Source organism: Hermetia illucens, chromosome 4 (genome assembly GCF_905115235.1).
Source record: "Hermetia illucens chromosome 4, iHerIll2.2.curated.20191125, whole genome shotgun sequence".
In the NCBI taxonomy this organism is placed as follows: domain Eukaryota; kingdom Metazoa; phylum Arthropoda; class Insecta; order Diptera; family Stratiomyidae; genus Hermetia; species Hermetia illucens.
The window spans coordinates 109874645-109899414 of record NC_051852.1 but is presented as its reverse complement, the minus strand read 5'-3'; the positions used below and the strand labels follow the sequence as shown (position 1 = coordinate 109899414).

The window sequence follows — 24770 nt, the reverse complement described above, 5'->3', positions numbered from 1 at the left end:
TCAACACCTTTACGCTCCTCTTCTGTAAGGCAGAGAAAACACCCGGTAGTGTGGTTCACAGCAGAAGTTTTGTTCCTTACGCAGTAATACATTCCATCCTTTTACAAAAATGAACTAGAGAAAATTGCGCTCAACGTGGATGGTGTGCTTCTGATTGCAAAATTGCTGAAGAAATTACCCCAGCTCACCTACGTAGGTTCAAATTTGCTATATGGGAATGTAGTCCTCCCAGGAAAATACAGGATTCGCAAAATATGGTACATAGTTCTACCTCAGATTTTGAAACCAGCCCTCTGCTGCTCTGTCGCTCAATCTCCTCTGTAACGCTTCCTTTCTTCTTATTAAAATTTGTTAAGTGTAAGGACTGGGGGGAAATATTGCGAAGATTAACTGTTTTTCCTATAAATTCTAGAAGTCACCCTGCACATTGACCTTGAAAGGGGTGTTGAGTCTGGCCTATAGCTGCTGCGATCCTTTTAACTAGTGTGTTATTAGGAATAAAGTAGTTTAGTGGCAAATGTGATAATTAATGAAGAAGAGACTAGTGATCGTATCTTGACTATGACTCCTAGACGCTAAAGCTAAGTCTCCGAATTGTCTTAGGTATCTTTTGTTGCAAGACTCAAACCCGCAGAGCTATCCAAAATGATCATGCCAAGTTCCCTTAGCGAAATTCAGATGATGTACTGAATTAATATCTGTCGCGCTTTCCCCATTCCGATGCCAACTTTTCAGATGCTCTTGGCGCTTTGTAAATTACCGAATAGTATAAATATTTGTGATTTTTTTGTCCATTGGAAACACAGATACAGAACGTCTACAGCTTTTTCTTGATTTTTTTCTAATTTCAGACTTGGCACATCTTAAAAGTGTCCATCATCGCGAGCTCGTTTGGAACTCGGCCAAATTGGGTGAATGTGCGAGTAAACGCAGAGTAATTGCGACGACGTTACACATGCGCGTATGCATTGCACGGCCGTTTGCGAGTTCATGTGTTAGTGCCCCACAAGATAACAGACGTCTTAGCGTTTTCTTTGGAGCCTTCCCCCCGTTTGATTCGCTGCCGCTACGCCAGTCCCCCCGTGGTGGAGTTGCTGTGACCGAGTCCGGGTCCGAATCAAGTTTCTTTAGTGGATGAGTGTTGAATTTGAATTTGCGCGCCTTTTTGTTGTTATTCTAACGATTAGTGACGTAACCGGTGTGTGCGTGTATGTAGAGTGCACGGATGGAATAAGTTTGGAGCAACTTGGAGTTGGAGTCTAGCCTGGGTTACTGTGCCGCAACCGGGACGGGGGAGCGAACAGAAGAAGGGTGGTCGCCGCGCGGTGTCTGGTTTGTCGCCGCCGTTGCCGAGAAAGCGTTTTCGCCTAAGCTTTTCTGTGTATAATTTTTCAAATCGCAGCCTTTTCGTGGTCGATAAAATCGCTAATCGCGTCTGTCATCTCCCTCTTAGCCTTGATTTAGGTCAAAAACTCGCCGAGCTCTGTGTCGGTGAATAGAATTAGAATTAGTTTCGATTTTCGTATTTTTTTTTGAATGTCCAGTGGCAGATTTTGAGCTCTGATGCGCGTCGACTAATTTGCAAGCAATCGGCGCGAAAAATCTAAAAAAAAAAATCCTTTGTGAGCTTGTGTTTGATTTTTGTTTCTCCTTGGAATACGTCTAAAGAGTGCATCTAAAGACTACTGGGTAGGTAGCCCAGCATCAGGTACTGGGACAGTTTCGTCCCTTCGTCAGCCTTGTTTTCACGGTCCTGCAAAATGCTGACCGTAAGTTATGGATGATAATGCATTCGGTGTTGGCCTAATTGCATCGTCTCTGTCGTCGTCGTCGGCATTCGGGAACCCCTCGTATTTGTCCGTCAGGACACCATCGTCGATGTCCTCGTCAGGCGATGAACGTTCGGCGGCCGGATCTCGTAGTTCCGTTGCGTCAGTTCCTCTTTCAGAGGTTGCATCGTCGCCGGTCCCCGCTTCACTAACCAATCAGCAGTCTGCGTCGTCGACACACGGCGGCGTCGCAACTCCCCCACAGGTAAGACACCACAGAAGGAGTGATTGGTAGGATATAAATCAATCGAATCTCCTTTCAATCGTTTAAAGGATCTAGTAAAAATTTGGCGTGATCCTCAAGCGAATGAGTCTCAAGTTCGTCACATCCAATCGCTCCAGCATCGACTGCTAACTCCTACTTGCTTGGCGAGCGGTGCACTTCCAGCCACCCCATATGTACATCTGCCCGTTTCGAGTGTACACCAACGACCGAGCGTGTATCCAGCGGAATTGTGGCAGAAACAAGGAATACCCAGTCCGCGGGAGTATCTCGACGAACAACAATACAGGTAAGTTTAGGATTCGTCTCTTTTCGCGTTACTACTGCATACCAGATATGCTTTCGAGTTTTTCCTGTTCACATGCTCTCTTTTTGTCTTGCTATTTTTGTTCCGTCGTTGATGCTTTAGTTGCATTATTTTTACAAGTTCTGAATGTTCTAACGTTCAACGTTCTAAATTTAAGCTTAGGCTCGGAATATCTAGCCGGTATCGATGAACTCCTTGCTCGAATTGAAGAAAGTGACCATTTGGGATTCGTTATCGATGTGCCTGGGCAGATTTCAAAAGTTAATCGTAGTTCATGATCGATAGCCGAAAGCCATTGCCGTCCCTGTTCGCGGCGTGGACAGCATTTCAGTAATTTTTGGGGATGTTTCCTATTTCTAAGTGTTTTGTCCTTGCGCCTGGTATACCTTCAAGTGCACAAGAGCCAAGGGGAGATCCTATTGTCCTCCTCATGCAAATATACCCTGCTCTGGCCCCTGAATATTCCTACTATGACCATAAGGCTTTTTTTGGTGAGATTGAAACAATCCTGTGTATGCTCTGGTTCCCAATTCCCCACATTACTCCATGGGCACCCTGGTTTGTTTCATTCCTAGTAAGTTCGTTCAGTATATTTTCCTTAACCGTTCCTTTTTCTTTCTTATAGTCATGTCCGTAAACGCCTTTTCGATTCCAGAGAAAGGTTCTGGCCCAATTAGCAACGCGTCTGCTCTTTTCCTGGCCTTATTATGTTCTAATCCAATATGGTTTGTAACCCAGAGTATTGTGTATGACTAGCGTATTCAGTTTATTAAGGTAGTACCGTAACAGTTTAGAGTTCATTGTCTGAAATATACTGGTTGCTGACCCATTCGTTTGGAATACGTTTCTTTAAAGTGAGGAGTGTACCAGGTAATCAATTGCTGTTTTAAGCAATAGGTCTACCCTGTTTCTCCATCACGCCCCAAATTTCTTTGTGAAATGAAACTTCGTTAGCATGCTTTCCCTCAATATTAGCAGCTCGGGACACCACTGGGAAGAATGTCTTCTTCTTCTTTCAATTTGAGCATTTTTTCCCTGCTGTAAACCTGCAATCATCAAAGCTCTGGCAGCTTCCTTACATATGTTCCCGGCGTACATCTTCAAGAGTAGCTTTTGCCCTTTCCTGGCCCTTTCTTCCGCTATTTGAAAGCGTTGGTCAACTACTGTACTCTACATTAGTCGCGAGAGCAACCCACCCTCACCCTGGGTTGTGTTCATGACAATGCTGGAACTTCTACTTATCTGCTTTCTAACGTTTGGCTCAACTAGAAGTCCACTGTATTCCTGACTCTCTTATGCACTAGGGCATTTTTATTTTTGCGTACGATGTGTTATCGAAGGCCCCGTCTATAAACAAAAACGTACACCAAGTTAATTCCTTTATACCTATTTGATGTTGCGATGGTTGAGGGGATAAAGCGTCAACTTCCCAATCTCGCTGCTTTGAGTTTGAATTCCAGTCGTCATGGGTGTCGGTGTTCGTCTTGTATTTGACTCGCTACTGTGAGCTTATCACTTGCACAGTATTAAGTGTGATGCTAGTGAAATTGAAGCACAATCTGACTGTGTAGATGCCCTATACTCCACCAAGGAGTGAACAGAAAACACTATTTCGTCGGGTAATACATCCGTCAACTAATACAGGGCAGTTTCGGTTGATCTTCTTCGTTATTTACCCCGAGGCTACACCACCCCGTTTCACCCTCAGACGGATGGATTGACTGTTTTAACCGAATAACTGGACAGCTGGTTGATGAGGACTTTGTTTAGAACTTCCACCAGTGTCCACCCCTAGACATCCTCTTCGGTGTCAAACTTTTTGAACGAGGAACGAAGGACTGGATCTTCACAGATACCTAAAAAGATCGCCACCCACTAATGAGGAGTGATTCATTCTTCCTCTTCTTATATGAAGCTACTGATTGGTTTCAGTTTGTAAGACTCCCAACGCATTTACCTTCATTTCTATCGATTGTTCAAGTGTGTACCCAGATTCGACATAGCTAGCACTTTTTGATCAACGATTGTAATCCACTTAGTCTATGTTGAGTGTGTTAACAATGTGGCCGGCAAACACATGTCGTAGAACACGACATGCCTACGAATTATATTGAGCGCAAATCCGCCTTATTGACCAGAGCTTGGCCAGAGCTGAAATATTCGTTTTGAGAAGGATGGGGTCCTAAGTCCGCATCAACTTAATGCTGGACCGGACCAAATGGGGAGCAACTTACTCCCTCTTTCCTGGTACACTGACCCCTCGCTTAGGCCCTAAGCGTCCGGTCCAGCATTAAGTTGATGCGGTCTTAGGACCCCATCATTCTCAAAACGAATATTTCAGCTCTGGCCAAGCTCTGGTCAATAAGGCGGATTTGCGCTCAATATAATTCGTAGGTATGTCGTGTTCTGCGAATTATTATATATAAAGGAGCACTCAACATCTGCGAGCCGCTACGGTCACGCTGCTCCCAGGGCAAAGGTGAGGTAGCGTCTGACGATTTGCCTCTGCCCTGGTAAGAAACCGTAAAGCCGCCATCGCTTGCTTTTTTGAAAAGTTTGGGTGCAAGCCCTAAGCGAGGGGTCCGTGAACCAGGAAAGAGGGAGTAAGTTGCTCCCCATTTGGTCCGGTCCAGCATTAAGTTGATGCGGACTTAGGACCGCATCATTCTCAAAACGAAGATTGTTATTATTTTCACCAAGAGTGCCAAACACATTGATTTTTACCCACGTACCTTGTTCTTTACAATCCTGAAGACAACACCCCGTGGACTTACATACCATCGAGACACAGTTACCTATAGCACTCCTATTATATAGCCTTCTAAAGTTTACTTCGGAGATTCCTTTGAGTGTCGTCACCACATACTACAAGGAGGGCAATTCTGCAATGGGACTCATCTGAAGTGGCTCTTGCCACGAAACCTCACCGGGGGTTATCTAGTTACATGCAGTTGATTCCCTTGTGAGAATTCTGTGGTAGTTGTGGTTATGTCCATACAGCGGGCAGAGCTCCTTGTGGGTTAAAACGTGAAATTTTTCTGTACAACGGCGTACCTGTTACTTATGGCAGGGGTCCTAGATAGACCTCGTATCCACTGTTATGGAAGCTGAGTCTGCACCCAGTATAAACTAGCACCGCTGTACAGGTCACAGCAGGGCTCTGATTGTGGTCTCCAAATCAACCCGTGCCCGAAGAGGACTTGCCAAGAAGACTGTATAAGGAGATTTAACTTCCAGCGAATTGGGCAAAATGTTTAATGGAGAAAAGTCATTGCGCATGTTAGAAAAATTCCGCGCATAAGGTCTGGTGTTAGTGCTGCGATGCAGTACATTGGTGTGCGTCCACATGATTGCTAGCGCATGACTTCGGACACAGCTATTTACGGCTTTTCACATCTGGTGGAGAAAACACGCAAGAAAACCATCTAGGCGCTATCGACAACCAACACACCAATATATTAACCACATGGGTCACGGGTCAGTTAGCTACCTTGTCCCTACCCCGAAAATACATAACGAAACGAAAAGTCTTCTTACCACGAACTAATAATCACCACACAACATTCCCACTGCTTCCCATCAGAATTTTATATGTTTTTGCAGATAGGAATATATTTAAAGTTCAGGTCTATAAGGGCAATATTTGTGGTAAAAAAAAGACGTGGCAGACCCTGTCCCAAATGGAGCGATGCCATAGACCAGGACGCCGATTGTTGCACCGTTGATGATGCTCGTGTTATATAACCTGCGATTTTTTCTAGAATTATAAGATTTCATCATTTTTTTTTTTTTAATTTCTTTCTCGTCGAAGATACTCCGATTTTCATGAACCCCAAGAGCAGAAAGGATTGGTTATCGACACATAATCTTTTCATTTCTAACTTCTAAGAGTGCGAATTTATCGATAACCAGCATTTCTACGAAAAGAGCTCTGAATCCTTCCTTTCAAAATACAGAGATAGAATCTGAGGTCCTATGATTGTCTACATTACCTTTGTGCAGGGAGCACAACCAATTCCAAAAGTTAGTCCTGAGCAATATCCTAATTCCAAAATGAATTAGTAGTCTTCCGGAAACAAGGATACCACATCTCATATTCACCCATGGTCGTACATTTCTATCATCCTCCGCATAACTCAATACCTAGTACCAGAAGTTGATTGTGCCTACCTTGCCAAGACAACTATAGGTAAAAAAGCTTAAACATTTTCCATGCTATTCATAAAATCTCTCAATAATGTTAAACGTCAGTTAGTCCTTTTTTGGTGATCCATTCTGATGAACGAGGCCCCGCTTAGGTTCTGGTGGGATTTGTCCCATGGTGGGACTCAAAGAAGCAGCGTATTTATCTAAACAATAACCTTACTTCGCAAGACCTGAGAAGCATTGAATTTATTCCCAAAACAGTCCTTTTTTTGCTGAAAACGCTTTTCCGCCCAATCTAATTCCTCTATTCTATTTTTATCGCACAATTCACCCTTTCATTTATATTATCGAAAATATAATCACCTTATCAGGGAATTAGTCCAAAACACAATAAACGCTTAAACATCGAATAATCTAAACCACACATAGATATTACAATGCTTCATTCTGATAAGGAACTGTGTAAGCCGAGCTGCGTCACCCAGCATTACGCGACCAAATTTGAAATTAGTTCAGCCTTTCGGTCGTTGCTTGGTGTGTCCTTCATGCTTGCTCGTCGCCCGCTATCAGCTGAATATTATGTTATTACTTATTGCTTTTCAGCTTTTTTTGTAACCGCTGTTATCACATCTCATGGCCTTATCAGCAATACAGGCATCGGGACTTTTGTTTTTGTCTCGGCGCGATAAGGCTTATCGCATGGGAAAGTTTTCAATTGAAGCGCGAATTAATCTATTTGACCTCTTGCAATTCGAAATATGGAATTTTGCGAAATGATTGTTTCGAATTGTTCAGTGTGCCAGGGCTGTTATCAGGCAGCTATTTTATCATGTTGCTGGTAATAGCATGCGTAAATAGATGCGCTATAAATACGCTTTGTTACTAAAATCTTAATCAGAGTAACGTGGAGCGTGTTATCGGGTAAGAACATTTTTTTTGGGTCAGATGGAATGGCGATTAGATTTGAAACAATTGCGAAATTTTAGATGTTGGGTGGAGCACGTTAAATTTATTATGAATAAAATTCAATGTTAATGGTTTGACTAACCATTTCAATAGAGGGACTGTTCATTTAATCATCTTATCCCAATCGAGGAATTTACTACATGTATGAATTGTCGCCAGTTTTTCATATGTATCGGTTTGATTTCCGCACGTAATTGTCCATCCAAAATACACGAGTGGTGATCGCATCGAAAGCAATCTACTGCCGAGAGATCAATAATTGTCAGCTTGTGTGATAAATAGTGTGAATATTAGCTCGTTCAATTGGCAGGCATCTGGTATGAAAACTTTATTCCGAAGAGAGAGAAAGGTCAGCTGCTGGCGTTTGCTTCTCCGAAAAAAAGTGGTTGTATGGATCGGAGCTACGACCTGTGCACTTTGGCCTATATACAGAAAAGTTAAGGGCGGATAGATAAACACCCTACCTTCCACTAGGTTGAATAGAACGACTGGAGTGCCGCAACTCCGCTCACACATTCAGGCCTCATTTGTAAAGCCCATTATACAATCCCTTTAAATTGCCTAACAAATGCCTCTTGTCTGTTGAAAATAAATTGGTCTATACCTCCGTGTGAAATCTGGTCGTCATTTTTTTCACAGTGGCAACACGCCCGAGCCCATGATCCACCTTCTATGTCTAATCAATCGATTAGGATTCGCCGTCATATCTCGAAGAGTTTTCTCTCTTGGTGGTTACGACAGAATATATCTTTTAAAAGGTAAGCTGACAGCTTCATTTAAGCTATCGTCAGGAGCCATCAGAGTCATTTGATGCTTCCCCAGGAATTTTCGGATGAACGCATGATCTTTCAATTACGCGCCATATGAAATATTGTTAGTGGCTTTCCATTTCACCTCCAAATGAATGAGAAATACATTAAGGATAGCTGCGAGTGCCGCGCTTTAGTAAAACTTAAACAATGGAGACTTTGTCATTTCAGACCAAAACTTGGCGGGAGTTAGAATTTTTTTTTAGGGATTGGGGAGTCCTAAGTTCGAATCCACTTGATGTCAGACAGGACCTAATGGAGAGCAACTTATTCTCATTTTGTTTGGTCAACGGATTCATCTTTCCGGGCTTAACTGTCGAAAAAATTCAAATGGGACGAAGACGGCTTACGGTTTCGTATCAGGCACATGCAACTTATCAGACGCTACCTCACTTAGGACTCCTCAATTCCTGAACATGAAAATGGCCAATAATGGTTCTTTAACAGTGCTAGGTTTATTGATAGGGTCGAAAATGGGATATATGTAGGAAAGGGTTGGGTTCAGAAGCTGGGGATCTGTCGGATTAGTTCGGTGTTATTTGCTCTCTACGCCAATATATAATTCAGTCAATTTTTACTCTTCCTACCTCCCTCTTCCTCTTCATAGTAGGCTTGTCGTAATGCTGTTTCCTTTCATTTTTGGATGTGAACTCCTTCTTCAAGGCGGCGTAAGTCTCCACGTTTATAGTGATCTCATATATCTTTGCACTATATCTACTTGCTTGACCTTATGTCCACCACCCCCCTAACGCCCTTCCAATCTACGTGATCTGTGTGATAAGGAGGTTGGGGTGTATCTGATGTTTGGTGAGGAGGTTAGCGGCATGTACTTGGAATGGTCTTCATTCTTTTATATATTACAGCACTGGTAGAAGTTTCGTCGTCCTCTCAGGCGGAACCTTTCTGTTTGGGCCGGGAAAGTATTAGATTAAAAAATGGATTCGGAAGTGAGGAGAAGTCTAATCATGGATTCTGTTATAATCGCTTAATCTTCTAGTCCAGGGATTTGCAAGCAAGTTTGCACGACTCAGTTCCTTTGAGAGATGAAATACGTGGGAAAGAAAAGACTCCATTCTCACCGTTAGGTACGTGATTTCATTCAAATCTTCGATTTTGAGAGAAGGAGACCAATGGCCCATCTTATTTGGGCTTCACCCTAATGTTGCTCAAAACACAATTGTATCGGTAGAGCTCATCCAAGTAGGAATTCAGACGAGCATTACCAAAGGAAATGCTGTTGATAGCCGTATAAAGGATAGGGTTTGGACTCGCTTAAGGAAGGTCAGTGGTGAACAGGGAAGGCAAGGTGCTTGAAAGGACTGAACTTTGCGGAAATATCTACTGGGTATAGGTATACGAATGAAAGGCATTTGATTTTGACATGGGTTCACTAATTTAGGAACCTAAGAATTACCTTAGAGACTTGCGGATTATATTGCCTGTATGGCCGCCGAAGGCAGGTATGGTTGGAGTCTTCCGGTAGGTATTGAAAAAGTGCATACTCAACCGAATATTTAGGTCGGTTGGTGAACTGGAAGTCGAGCAGTATGCAATTTAAAGCACAGGATTTTTTGTTGTTGTTGTTTTGTGTAAAACAAAACCGTTTTAATGGTTTACTGTCTGTCTGTCTGTCACACGCATTTTTCTCGGAGACGGTTATAGCCATTGATACCAAATTCGGTGGAAAGGCGGGAACTGTGAACGTTTATGCATACCGTGAGCTACATCCTTCTACATCGAATTTAAGGGGGGAGGGGGGTCCTCGTACATGCAAAGGGGGGGAGGGGGAGGTGTACATTTTTTTTCTCACCAAATATTGTCACGTGGAGTATCAGATGAGAGGTCTTAGGTTAGTATTTCCGGAATTCGGTCTTAGTTTTGACATTCGATGTCGATGTGGGAGTGCGGGGGGTCGAAAGTGATTATTTCTTGAACGGACCCATTCTCCGAGACTATGTAATCGAAACATCTGAAAATGATCAAGAGGCTGCCACTATATGCCGCCTAGGCACTGAAATATCCTCCATACCGATATCTGTTCAAATAAAGTTAATAATAGTACATTACTATAATGTTTGTTAATTGACTGCAAAGTTCATCCTAAAACCAAGAAACTGTGCAATGTAGGCTATAATAGAGAGCGTGATCCTACCAAGTTTGGCAAAATTTGCACCACTACTAACAAAGTTATAATAGGTCAAATTTGTCGCAACTTTGCAAATTCAAGACTTTGAATGTCTATATCACGAAAGTGGATATTCTCACATAATATATACATATATTACGAATTGATTGGATTCGCAGAATTGATTTGCTGACCTGCAAGGTCGCAGTGCAATGGTGGGCTTCCAGCAAGTGGTTTTGCTGGGATGTTCACCTTTCCGGTCAGGGAGATGCTTTGGGGATTTGGGGATTGGATTTATTTGGTTGTTTTGGCCCGGAGAAGCGACGTTTTCTTGATTTTGTTTCTTTGTCGTTTCGTTTGTCCGGTGTATCTCAATATACATGGTTAACCTTTAAAATGCACAGTCCTTTAAGCAGATGCCACTTTTTTAAGTCTAAATTCAGTAAAATCACCGTATCCTATAACCTTTTAGAAACATTTTAAAGTAGTTTTGCAATTTCACTTTCAGTTCACACCGCGATTAAAGTGAATGATAAATTGAACCTAGCAATTTCTAGGGGGCGGCTAAACGCAATCAGGAAGTGCAAGTAACACTGAAAACCTCTGTGCCCACTAGGAAGTTGGAAGTAGGAAGTTACGCGCACGATCAATATGGGACGCAGGATCAGGATTCTCTTTCTGGCCAAGATGACTACTTCAGTTCTTTTCAGCGCTAGTCTGAAACCTTGAGCAGTCAGCCATTCTCTTACCCATCCCCTGCTTTGTGCCTATTCAACAGTACGTCCAGCAGTAAGTGCATAACCAACCAAGCGCGATTCTTCTGGCATGTTGAGTCTCAGAAGACTATTAGTGTTCTAGAGATCCGGTGTTATGAAGGATCGTTGTGCTTCTCCCGTCATGATTTCCGTCCTCCTCTGGCCCTCTGGTGTCTTTTAGAGCAGAGTGCTTTCTCTCGGATAAAAACTCAGTATTCGCAGCAATTTCTTCGACACGTATAATGAGTTTTCGCCACATTTCAGTGGCAAGGCAAAATGCCCTTCTTCAGGCAAACGTTGCACGTCCCGAGCAGCATATTTAGCTGTAGACGAAACACCAGTTTACAAACTTCCGCCGGGATACCACGAAAACCTGCCGCCCTTTTAAGCTCTATCACAGTGGAAAGGAGGCAGTCCTCGATGTCTTCCCCGTTGTTGACATCAACCCGTTCGAGATGTCTGGGGAATAGTACCCGCACAATGCGGTCTATCTGAAGGGTATTAAGTATGCAGGGCTTTCGCAGAGACCCTATTTTCTGGGTAACAAGTTAATATCCAAGTCTCCACGAATCGTTATTCAGCTCGTTGACTAGATTCTGTCAGTGGCGAACTTAATGCACTCCTTCAGTAGGTCGGCAATTTCCGTCATCTACCAGTACATAGAAGGCTTCATAGGCTTTCGCTATCAGGTTCATAACTCAGTTTAAGTCAGTGTCATTTGCAGCCTTATCACCTGGCGAATCGCTATCCAGGGCAACTCTGTCTGTTCTAAGAGCTTCGACGAATTTTCCGATGTTTACCCTCGCGACGTCCACGTGCAGAGGGAGTGTCAGGTTGGTGCTCGCCGACGAATAGCGTCAACCACTTCGAACGCGATGTAAAGGTGGTTACTTCCCGCGAAGTCTTTTAGAACTCGCCACCCATTTACCCACGATTTCCATGCTAAAGTTACGTCAGGGATACTTTCCTCGCACCCTGGAGATTGGGACATTGACATGGATCCGGTGTTTAAAACTACGAGCCTGCTTATCGCTACCATTTCCAGGATCCCTTTCCCTCTGGAGTCTAGGGCATGACCCATTCAAGGGCTTTAGCATTAAAGCCACCCCTTGCGCGAATTTGTCTTTCCATGCACAAAACGGCGTCCTCCAGAGCAGCGAGTCTGCGTCGAAAGTCCGTCATCATCTCATTCGGTGTTAGGTAAACGCTAAAAAAACGTTGTCTCTACGAATCCACACAAATCCATTTCCTAGGCTTTAGGTAAGGATCTGAAGTCGAATGTCGTCCCGAACCCAAATGGCAGCGGTACCCGATAAGTCGAGGTGCCATGGAAACTTCCAGTTCCTAAACATGAGGTCACTAACAATATAATCATCTTTCCCTGCCGTTGAGTCAAAGTCCACATGTCATTCCCATATGCTCCAATCATAAACAATCTTATCGTTACAGTTTTACTAAATCATCAAAACAAGATTGGCAATTTGCATTTGAATGGAAGTAACTGAATGAATATTTATCACAGAGCAACTGCGGAATAATCACATTAACATTCTGACTCCATAATTTCACTCTGAAAAGAACCGGCTCACAATTAGTATTCAAAAGGGAAAAAATGAAAGCTTCTTCGCGCAAGGGGGCAGCAATAAAGTGATTTCTTTGTAATATGCTGTTGACCTCTATCGACACAAACCATTCTGATGTCTTAATGATACAGCTAAAAGCGGTCTTCTGGGTGTTAAATCGTCTGGAGACCATTGCTATTTTCCATTACCTTCTTTCTTCTAATCATTGCGTAAATCGTAGGCAATATACCACCAACGTGGTTCGCGGTTATTGCCGACGTCAATGGCTTTGCCCATCATCCTCTTTGAGGTAACATCGTTAGCTGCACAAAGCCCATTCAACACCTTCACCAGATTCGACATGCAACACCGTCTGTTGCCGCCTGACAAAGTGAAAATTCCATTTCCTGCCGGGGCTAGGTTGATGCTGAAATTGAATTCGCCATGGATGAGGAAATTGAGACGAATCAATAACGGTTAATTCTCAGTGTGCCAAAAATAGATGAATCGATCGAAAAGCCAGTCTGCAAATCCGATTAGTAATATTTACGATTATGATCCATAAGCTGGGACATTGCGAGCAATCCCAGTGCGGGAGGAGGTAGTTTCTTAGTTTCTTCAATTAAGATTGTAATTCGTTACTTAATTTTTATCTTGTCTGAAATAGTAGGATTTGTAGTTCAACGTGATTGAGCACTAAAACGGTTATTCCCTTGGCAAACAGACCCACTAGCTGCAGTCGTCGGTAACATAATACTCCACCCCCACTGGCGCTTATTACTTAGTCGTAATTGCGATCTGTATCTGAAACGCTAAGAAAACCGCAAGGTTACCTGAGCCACATTTCAAGATAGTTTATTGTGTCTTATATGTATTCTACCCACGATCATGGTCGTCACACATTCTCATGATATTAAACTGACCGCACTTAATCAGTGCCGGCCACATCCGGCGTTGGAGCAGTTTTGGATACATTTGCTCGTTAGACGCCTCAATGTGAATGCTGCGATTGTAGAGGCTCCATCTTAGATTCGCGCTAAACTCCTAATTTTCTGTGTAGCTACGAATGAGTCATAATGACCACACGTTTAAGCAGTTAAGGAAATATTACAGTTTATGAGGCATAGATAAATATTAGTATTTACGCAGTTGTTGCAAACAGGTTTGAATAAATTTAATAATTTTACGATGATAATGGAGGTAATTAAGATGCCCGCATTCATAGCGAAGGAATCTCATTAAAATCGCCTCAGTGCCTGCTATTGCATTTATGGAAACTAAAGATGCGTTTTCTACCGTTCTCATTTGTTGTATCTTTTTCAAAGGTTATAATAAAAGTAAAACAATGCAGAGTAAGTTCGACAACACTCATCTCTTCAATTTCATGATGAAAGGGGCTTTCTTCGTCCCCGCAGAGCAATATCTCCGGCTATATTGCAAAAGAAGGTTGCGGTGAGGCGGCTGAAAACATCTAAACATCTGAAGAAACTTGGCGTGTAGAATTCATTCCCAGTATATGCCAATAGTAAAAACTTCAGTGGCTTACAAAAAGTGAAACTGTAGAAATATAGCCAAATGGAATAATATCAATACTTGAAATGAGGATCAAGTTTTTGTTATAATCTTTGACTACTGCACAAAAGCAAATAATAAAATCTTCTTTTTCTTCAGTCTTGGTTCCGTTCAGAGGCGGATTCCGCTCCTCTTAATCGGTTCCACCATTTGGCTCTGTCAAAAGCCTGATCTGAATCCAGTCGCGAGGCTTTCAAATTATCATCTAACATATTAAGCCATCGTTGCTTCGGCCAGCCTTTTGGTCGTTTGCCATTACCTTCGATGTACAGACCAATTGTGGCAAGTGAATTCTCATTAGCGCGAATTACGTGACCTTACCATCGATCGGTCTAGCCTGATATCGATCTCGAATATTTTCATTTCGAATGTGATCAAGGCCGCCCAGGACGACCCAACACAATATATTTGTTTCCATTACTACGAAGCGCCATTCATTTCCTTTAATAATCGACCAACACTCAGAACTATAGAGGCGACATGGCGGACGACACTGGTAAATTTGGGATTTGAAACGTTCGTTGGCACGTCGATCACAAAAAACGTCGATTCTGGAACACTATTTCATCCAGGTTACGCTAATGCGTCAAACAATTTCATTATACAGCATAGCATTGAACAAATTGCTCGAGATCAGCTTTACTATGAGACGCTAGAAAAACACCACTTGCATAAAGCAATGTATTGAGCGCTGAAAGTTGGATGTGCCATGTGACAGTGCCTTGAACAAGAAGAAAGAGGAGTGGGGAAGGGACGCTTCTTTGATGAGCACCGACGGAAGCACGAAGCGGTTTTCATATACCGGCATACTTCGCACTTTACTTCTCGGATCTGTGGTAGTGGGTGTCATCGCAGAGCAAATCAGATGTGTGTGTTCGTGGCATATGGTCAAACATCTACACTAGATTCAGAAATGCAATGTAAATACTCGATGCTTTTCATAAGTAACCACGTATCGTGTATTGCGTCGCTAGTTCCGCAGGCCTTGACAAACATGTCTTGATTCACCGGTATTTTAACAATGTCGCGGGTACGGTTGTCAAGAATGCGTTCAAAAATGTTCATGGTGTGGAACAGCAACCGAGTCGGAAATTTGAACATCCTGCTATCTTTTTCCCTATTGGAACGGTGGTTCTTTTTTGCCAGTCAGATTGGGTCCCAGCTATTCGCTTCCCAGAGTTCAGATATGAAGCCATCAGGTCTTGTTTCTTTCCTTGATTTCATTCTTCGACTATTGTGACCCTTGAAGGTGGAGCTGCTCCAAATGTCGACAGTTCTTGTGGAAGGATGTACAAATTCTTCCTTTGAAATTTGCTCGAAAAATTCTCGCCTTCTATCCGCCGCCGCTCGGACACCACCTTGTCGTGGTGGGGGAGCTTGTGGTAGTTTACTACTGCACTAAGAGTGTCCAAAAACACATGGTAAGATCCACACTGAACGCAGTAGGCTTTTCAGTTAGCGGCGGTTTTCATATTAGACTGCACTTATGGCTACAAACATAAGAGTTAGTCAAATCAACCTGCAGCATGCCAAAGCTTCTTCCTATCTACTGGCGGCAAAGTTGCAGGCCTGTCCTTATATATAAACAGAATCTGTGGCATTGGATCAGTCAAGGGAACCAAGATCTTCTTCGATGAAAGATCCTCGAGACCGAGGGCCTGCGTTCTGATGTCAAAATTGTTAGCGGCAACCATGCTGAGACAATCCTGTTCAAAGACCTTGTTGTGGTCAACGTACAATACCAGGTTGATGATAAGAGGAGAAACGTTATAGTTGCTTCTGCCTACTTACCCTATGATTCTTTGTGCCCTCCGCCGACGCAAGAACTAAGGGATCTGGTTCAGGGGGATGCAGAATCAAGTGGCATTGAACTTTTAATAGGCTAGGATGCGAACGCTCAGCATATTTGTTGGGACAGTAGCAAATGCAATCCTAGAGAAGAGAAGCTATTTGATTTTATGACTTCACTGCGCCCCTACGTTCGTGGGGCCAAGAAGAAGTGAAGTAATTGACCTAACAATCTGCACTTCAAAGTTGTTAGAGTTGATTAGAAACTGGCGAGTACTATAAAGTCTCACTCCCAGATCACCGTTACTTAGAATTCAGTCTAACTATTACAGACGAACAGCCTGTAATGCAAAGACGGAATCCTAGAAAAACGGATTGGACAAAGCTCAATGATCTTCTTGGTGACAAAGTTGAGCTCCCTAGGCGACTAAGGACTCTTTTGGCTATAGAAGATCAATTGAAAACTCTGAATCGCACACTTTTGGAGCGCTTTGAAGAGGCTTGTCCTCTTTCCCGAGACCAAAGTGGTAAAACGGTTCCATGGTGGAACCGAGAACTGCAGAGACTCAAGAAATCAATCGGACGACTTCTAGATCGTGCTTGCAAAAGCAATAAAGATGAAGACTGGCTAAACTTCCGGAACTCACAGCGTGAATATAAGAGGCTCGTAAAACGTTCGAAATGAGACTCTTTTAGAGCATACTGTGAGGAACTGGAGGGTGAAAGGGAGACTTCCAGGTTGTGCAGAGGGAGGATGAGTCGGCCAAGTTGGACTCTCTTAGAAAACAGGATGGTAGTTTCACGAAATCCAGAGTTGAGTCTATACAGACTCTCTTGGAAGTACACCACCCGAGGTCTCAGAAATGGGAAGAAGAGAATTAGCGGTTTCTGCAAACCCTTCAACACGAAGGTGTTACAAGGGGAATTGGGACACTGCGAGAGCGGTTGTTACCAATGAAAAAGCTAGAGCTGCTATACTATCATTTGAACACTTCAAAGCACCTGGTATGGATGGCATCTACCCAGCGATGCTAAAGGAGGATATAGAGCACTTAGAGAAACTTCTAAGAAATATTTTTCGAGGATGGCTTGCTCTGGGCTACGTGCCTTCCTCTTGGCAGAAGGTGAAAGTAGTCTTCATACCAAAGCCTGGGAAAGATGACTATTCTAATCCAAATAACTTCTGACAAATCAGCCCAACATCATTTTCGCTAAAATGTCTGGAGAAACTGGTTGAGCGTCGGGGAGCATCGGGGAGAAGGCGCTAAAGTCGCACCCCCTAAATGAAAACCAACATGCTTACCGACGTGGAAAGTCCTGTGAGTGCAGTGTAGCCTTGACAGTGGGAGGCTGAATGCCAAAAGTTGGTTCTGGATCCACAAGGGTGGAGGCGAGCTAGTCTGTAAGTTTTTTCATTACCAGCGATGTTTGAATACTCTGCCAACCACATTAGGAATGTTTAGTTAGGTTAGCCAAGTTTCAGCAGCAAATGATGACAACTCTACACCAACTGGCTTGATATGTCGTTGCTGTTTAGTGTGATAGCTGCTCAACTGCTGGAACCGACCCCGCCATTTGTCACAATGTGGTCGTCATTTCCCCACTTGGAATCTGGTCGTTTTTCTGTGTACACTTCTGACTGACCCGTCAGTAGAGATTATTAAGTCTGTAATCCTTTTGGTGGTTGTGACGGAGTATGGCTTTTCAAAATGAATCTGGAAACCATATAATCGGCGGACATCAGAGCCACGTGATGTTTGCCAAGTAATTTCCAGATGGACTCATGGCCATACGATTGGCCCCCTTTTCACGCGCCAGTGATATCAAGTCTATATGCATTGTTAGCAGCTTTCCGCTTTACCTTCAAATGAATGGGGAGCAGATTTGGGATAGTTTCGAATGCCGCGTTCAGCGTAGCACTCATTGCTCCAATAATACTTAGGCTGTTACCTGTTAGCAAAGTCCAGTTTTGGCCACCAGACGATACATTATATCTCAAAATGGGTTGTATTATGGATGTATACTTCAAATGAATCCGTTTTGCTGAAAGACCCCGAGTCTTACCTATCGTAGTTCTACAGCACTGGAGAAATCTGCCGAATTTCTGGTATTGCTCCCGAATATGGTGCTTCATCGTTAGCTTGGAGTCGAAATGTGCTTTAAAAATATTTGACTGTTTGTACCAACTAGATTTCTGCCCGTGATAAGGTGAGTAACGTGTAGTTGCCTCACGTGATGTTCCTAGTGAACGTCATTCCGTTACGGGGGCACCAGCTGGGGGTTACTGTGTCCAATAGTTATTACGGCTAGATCGTCCGCAAATGTTTGCGCGAACACCTTTATGTCTTCTAAGACCCATACCAAGGTGTCCAGTCAGGAGCCTTTACAGAGGAGAGAAAACCGCACCCTGTGGGCAACCCATAAAACATCCTGCCTCAATAGACTTCTGTCCGCGAAATCTCCGTGAATGGCGCATAATTGAAGGCACCTATGGTGTTCATCCGCGTACCTAAAACGTATTCTTTGGGAGATACCGCCTTTTCAATTTTTGCATGAGCTCATGGAGTGCTGCTTTCGTGGATTTGCCTTTTTCGTAGGTATGTTCCCTACAATCAAGTGGAAACCTAGGGATATATGTATCCCTTATGAACGGATCAAGTAGTCTTTCCAGTCCTTTTTGTAAAAAGAAAGTTGGACTGATCGGTCGGAAGCTTTTTGCGTTCATCTAGGTGAGTTTCGGGAAAAAGGTAATAACCTTGACATCATGCCAATTAATTGGAATGTAAGTGTGTGCTAGGCAAGCACCGTATATATTTCGAATATGTGGACCGAGGGCATCCATTTCTTCAATTAGATCACATCCGAAATGAGGATATCCGCGATCGTTATGGGGTTGCACCGATCGTGGAAAAGTTGCGAGAGAGGCGTCTTCGATGGTATGGTCACGCAATTCGTGCAAACGAGAATTCACTTGCCAAGATTGGTCTGAACATCGAAGTCGATGGTAAACGACCAAAAGGCAGACCTAAGCAACGGTGGCTTGATACGCTGGATGGGGATTTGAAAGCCTCGAGATTGCACCCAGATCAGGCATTCGATAGAGCCAAATGGCGAAACCGATCACGACGAGCCGACCCCGCTTGTGAACGGGATAAAGGCTGAAGAAAAAAAAAAAAGAAAAGTTAAATGCCCATTTCACTCGTTTCGGTTATACTACTTTGCATGCCAGAGACCAATCTTTCCTTTGAGGGCTGTATGCACCTCTTGGGCCTGAGATGACATTTTAAATGCTCCCTGGAAAGTGCATTTTAAGCAAATGATTTTCAGTTTATTCATCGCTGTCTGTGTTCCCGCCGTTCTGTAAACGTAGGTAACCTAGCTGCTGGCTACGTTCTTTGACAACAGTTCACTTCAACTTTGCGGGTGCCTCAAGAGAGAGGGTATTTTCGCAAAACCGTAGCCTTGGTGATCGTTTAGCTGACCTTTTGTTTAGAGCTTTCTACGCCTCTTGCACCAATTCCAGACCGCGATTGAACCAGACTTTAGGGCTCGTTGCGAAGCACCCTAGCCGTTCTGTTCTATTTCACCAAATACGGGTTCCACCATGGTATTTTATCCTTCTTTTGCGTCTTGGATGGACAGTTCTCTTCGAAAGCTTCTCTCATGCTAGTAGTGATCATCTGGGTGGTTTTCTCAATTCCAGTCATGGATATATTGCGTCATCCAGAGATCGTAACTCGGGCGTTCAGCTCTATTTTGTACGCTGCCCAATCTATCTGGATTCCGAAATGCAGCGGTTAGAGGTGGATCCATGCTCATTCCGAAATCAATGCGCCTGTGATCCGAGAGCGTAATATCGTTTTCTACTCTCCGACAAGACAAGAACCGCAATCGATCTTGGATCCCCCCTTACCACCTTGAAGCAATTGCCTTTATTACCCAAATTGAGGATCTACAGCTCGGTTCCTACTAGATGCTCCAGTAGTCTCGATCTTCTCGCGTTGATGCTGGAACTTCCAATCATATGTATATGATGGGCGTTAGCATATCATCTTGCTGATTAGTACAGTGACCGCTTTGCATTGCTGTAAATTTATTTACATGATTAGGTCGTGGGCTATATGGCCCCTTCGACGGTTTTAGGAGCAAACACTTCTAACGTGACGCTGTGAAACCCGTAGTAGAGCCGGCAGTCCGTTTGTTCTGAAGAAATTTCCTCCTCCTCTTCCTCCTATCGAATCTTTCTCCTGCTTTGCTGGCATCCAAGTGGTGGTGTTGAAGTTATTCTGGACCCAAAGTCATTTCAAGACCTCAACATCATTACGTCCTTTTTATGGAGCCGAGAGACAGCATTTCTTAAACGATAGCAGCTCAGATACCCTCCTCAGGTTCAGTTGTGCACCCTTCCGCACATTGGTGAAGGAGAAGCAGTACTAATGCGTGGTTCACCACGCGTTCCTGCTTGCTTTGCCGCAGTCTGTTCTTGTGGTTAGATTCGAACCCATGAACGTGTATTACTAGCCTGCCATAATCCAGCTTTCTGCAGCAGGCATATTTCTTAACTGTATCTTCTCCAGATGTTTCTCGATTAATTTCCGTAGAAAGTCGCAAATAAAACCTGCCAAGCTACCCAGATTAATTGTTCCTAATTAATTTATATTCGCTTATCAGTCATGACATTTATAAACTCCAAACTACAACACATAATCTCACTTGAATGATACAACGAAACAACATTTTCCACACCAATATCGCATTAACATTAATTACTATGAATCAGAGCAATTAATCTGAATCGTGTTTTCCCAGCGTAACCCACTTTGTAAGCCAGAATTCATCATCGAAAAGTCGTCATTCAACCATTTTCATATTCGCACTCGTAAAATTATAAAAGTTACCTCCCCGGCCGCTCACCGCGCACTCATTCAATGTATGGCAGAACGAACAAGAAATATAAATAGAAAATGTAAATAGGTATTTATTATTCAAAACACAACCACTTAATCGCCATAAAATGATATAAAGATCTAAAAAATAAAAACAAAATTACATAAATACTCGGCACTGGCTTGTTAAAAGGTCAGACCTCGGTATCTGTATCTGCATCTCCGAACGTGTGGCTGGGGATGTGCAGCAGCTCCAATAGAGGCCGGCAGTAGTGTGTGTGGGGAAACCTCTATGCTTAGATAGGGGATATAAATTTTAAAATATAATATGTGAACATGCAGATAATTGGAATGCTATGACTGGCAGCCTGTCGACTGGCGTTGTACACATTAAAGCACTTTTAACAAGTCAAGTATTTGCATTTGCAGCGCGGAGCGCAACATTGCACTGGCTTGATGCAAGCATTAATCGGAAGATTGAGCAAGGACGCAGAGGGGGTCGGGCGCTCGTGCAACTAAGGAATAGATAGTACTCGCTCGCGTAGGTACAACTCTGCCCATTACAATACCCGGCATGCACAAGAATAGATTGCATTGTGCAATTGCCAAGGGAAATAGCAGGGAGAGTGGTGCTTATCGTTATCTTCGATTACTCAAAGTTCACTGAGCTCACTTTTATTTTTATTATGCACTTCTCGCATGCATGCCCGCACCACATACTCGCACGGAGACTGTGTAGAATTTGCATAAATGCGCTGACGACATCAGAAATTGGCATGAATTTCTAATTATCATGTTGTTGCTGAAAGGCATTTACATACTCATTTATTTTTGTAATACGATGCCAACGATAAATGTGAGACATTTTCAGACGTACATGTATTATGTACATACAATTATGTAGGCAAATAAATGGAAGTGATGATGGAGCTGCTATGTATACGCCGATCTCCATTCCACTGGTAAGAAGTGCACTTGGAGATTGCTTGGCATGTGAGAGGCGAACGGTCTAATCAGAAGTTACACAGTTCTTGTAACTGTTATGTAAGAGGTGAAGGTAGTTCGGCGGGTATAATTAACGACATACTTGACACTGAGAAAATAACAGCACTTGTTCGAATGAGGACCATAGGTACTGGCTTTAGGATGGGTGCACCATAGATGAGATAAAAACGAGTGGCTCAATGCCTCCTCTAGGGTGCTAGCCAAACGGCCACCCGATCTGGATGCTATTCCCAGTAGCGTATTTGAAACATACATGGTAGAAAGAGTTTTCCCCGACCGGTGGAAGAGGCAGAAACTAGTTTTGCTTCCGAAGCCGAATAACCACCCAGAACACCCATCATAATACCGACCGATTAGCCTCATCGACACGGTAGGAAAGATGCTCGAAAGGGCCATCTACAATAGACGGCTCCCTATCAGTGAATATAAGGATGGACTAGCGGAGCGACAATTTGGATTTCGACAAGCCCATTCAACGGTCGACGCCGTAGACGTTGTTTTGAAGCTGGCTCGAGACGCGATGTCGTCTAAAAAATGCCGTGCCGTGGTGACGTTGGACATCAAAAATGCGCTCAACTCCGCTAGTTGGGACTGGATAAAAAGCTCACTAGCTAAAACGGGTGTCCCTAGTGATTTGACTAAGCTCCTCGACAATTACCTTTCGTAGAGGACACTTTAGTACTGTAGTAGTAGTCACTGCAGAAATACCACAGCGCTCAGTGCTGGGTCATGTGGAACGTCATGTACAATGGAGTCCTTGTCTATCCCGTGCCAAAGCAGGCCACGATAATCGGTTTCGCAGATGATCTAGCTGTGGTTGGCGTCGTGAAACAACCAGCAGACGTCGAAGTGTACGCTATCGAAAACATTAGCGCTATAAAACAAGCTGGATATGGTTTAGCTTGGCCTTGCGGAACAAAAGACGGAGGTGGTCTTGATTATCAACCCTAGGAAGAGGAATACGGTTAATATTCGTGTTTATGGTTACATCATCACTTCGAAACCGGTTATTAAATACCTAGGGGTGATGATTGATGCTAAAATCGATTTCAAGGGACACCTGGACTATGTCTGTGAGAAAGCGGCAAATACCAGTGTATCATTAGCACGGATGATGCCTAACATTGGAGACCCAAGATACAGTCGCAGATTACTTGTGGCCGGAGTGGTTCGCTCCACACTATTATACGCGGCGCCAGTTTGGCAGGAAGCACTAGCGTGTGAGAGTAATCGGAGGAGGGTAAATATGACATACCACTTAGTGGCGCTAAGGGTGTGCAGTACCTTCAGAACAATATCAGGTGACGCAGACAAGGCAGAGTCGCTGGACAAATGGCAGCAATGGTGGGGTGACTCGCAGAGGGGTTCCTGGATCCAGCGACGACACGGCGAGATTAACTGCCATCTGACGCAATTCCTGACAGGACATAATGGTTACAGGAAATATCTGCACCAATTCAGGCTGCCTGATTCTCCCTTTTGTCCTGAATGTGGCTGCACACCTGAGGACCCAGAGCCTGTTATGTACCACTGTCCACGACTTTTCTCAGAGAGGAGGAGTCTGGAAGACTCCTTGAAAATCAACGAAAGCCCGCAGAAATATTGAAGTTGGAGGGTGAACTCCGCAATCAAAAGGATACAGGAGGAACTTGGAAAAGCGTAACGCGCATGGAGGACTCGAAGAACGAAAGGCTTGGTCGCTTAAAGCGCAGTCCATCCCGCGATGTAATGCTTCGCGGCCGTTCCGCGGGGAAGGAAGAAGGAGAAAGTGGGGGTGGTTTTAGTGGGTTATAATCCCACACGCTGCTGTAACCTGGCGGGGCAGTGTCTTTGTACGATTTCCACCTCCATCCATAAGACAGACAGACAATAAACCGATTTTAATAAGGTTTTGTTTTACCCAAAACCTTAAAAAAGTGGGTTTCTTTTGGACCAACATGGTAGTGATACGGCTGCCCTAAAAATATTTTTTTTAATTGGTTAGCACAATATCTCAACTTCGGAAATCCTGATGAGAAAAAAAATGAATAATAAAGTATAAGGCCGCGGCTATAGCCAAAGCAAAATCAAGAATTTTGGCTGAAAAACAGACAAAATGGTGACATTTTACATTCTTTAACCCCATTCTCTTAGGTTAGCTGTTTAAAAAAGGGATTAAATGCGAAGAAACATTCATAATTCTGGTGCGGGCTATAAGCATACATGCGTTCAAGAATCTTTCGAAATTTAACTCAAATCGACCGAATAGATCGTTCACAATCGTGTCAACCAGCCTAAACTAGTCGGAAAATTGAAAACTGGATGCTTCAGGTTTGCAAGGTTTTATGTATTTCTTTTATAAAAACATTTTAGTAGATATTTGTCCCATTAGTAGCTAGCACGTAATATATGCGTAATTTTCTAAAACATAGTAATATGCCATTACTATCTTAATTTGATCATATCTAGGAATGGGATGTATTTTGAGGCCCAGATGTCGTACAGATGCACCATTGTAAGTTATTTTTTTCAGATTTTTTGGCTGGTTAGGTTAGGGCAAAAAGTTTTAGCCCTCATTCCCATATATTTCACCCAATATCAGAAATAAGAATAGTTTGGAAAAGTACTAATCGAGCCCTCGCTCCTAAATTTCGTCGTTACATAGACTACGGAAAGGTTCACCGCAAGTAGGGGGCCAGAAAATATTCGCAGGTTTCTTCTCTAAAACGTAATTAACAGTTCGCAATTTTTCTTTCTAAGAAGAAGATCATTGTTTTGTATATTAAGAGATTTTGCCTAATGATAACACGTTTCAGAC

General features: G+C 43.3%; 1 protein-coding gene and 1 long non-coding RNA gene across 3 annotated transcripts in view; one reads left to right on the top strand and one right to left on the bottom strand.

Moving 5' to 3' along the window:
• Positions 1–24770, top strand: part of LOC119654644 (lysine-specific demethylase 3A) — a 308568-nt gene that overhangs the window by 35194 nt on the left and 248604 nt on the right. For both annotated transcript variants that reach the window (XM_038060122.1, XM_038060121.1), the window contains exons 2-3: positions 852–2034; positions 2103–2341. In XM_038060122.1, the coding sequence (XP_037916050.1) occupies positions 1777–2034; positions 2103–2341 (497 nt within the window). In that variant the 5' untranslated portion in view covers positions 852–1776. The remainder of the gene's footprint in view (positions 1–851; positions 2035–2102; positions 2342–24770) is intronic.
• On the bottom strand, positions 21037–21672 carry LOC119654646. Its single transcript, XR_005249837.1, has 2 exons — positions 21169–21672; positions 21037–21109 (listed from the first exon to the last, which is right to left on the bottom strand). It is a non-coding gene; the product is annotated as an uncharacterized LOC119654646 (long non-coding RNA).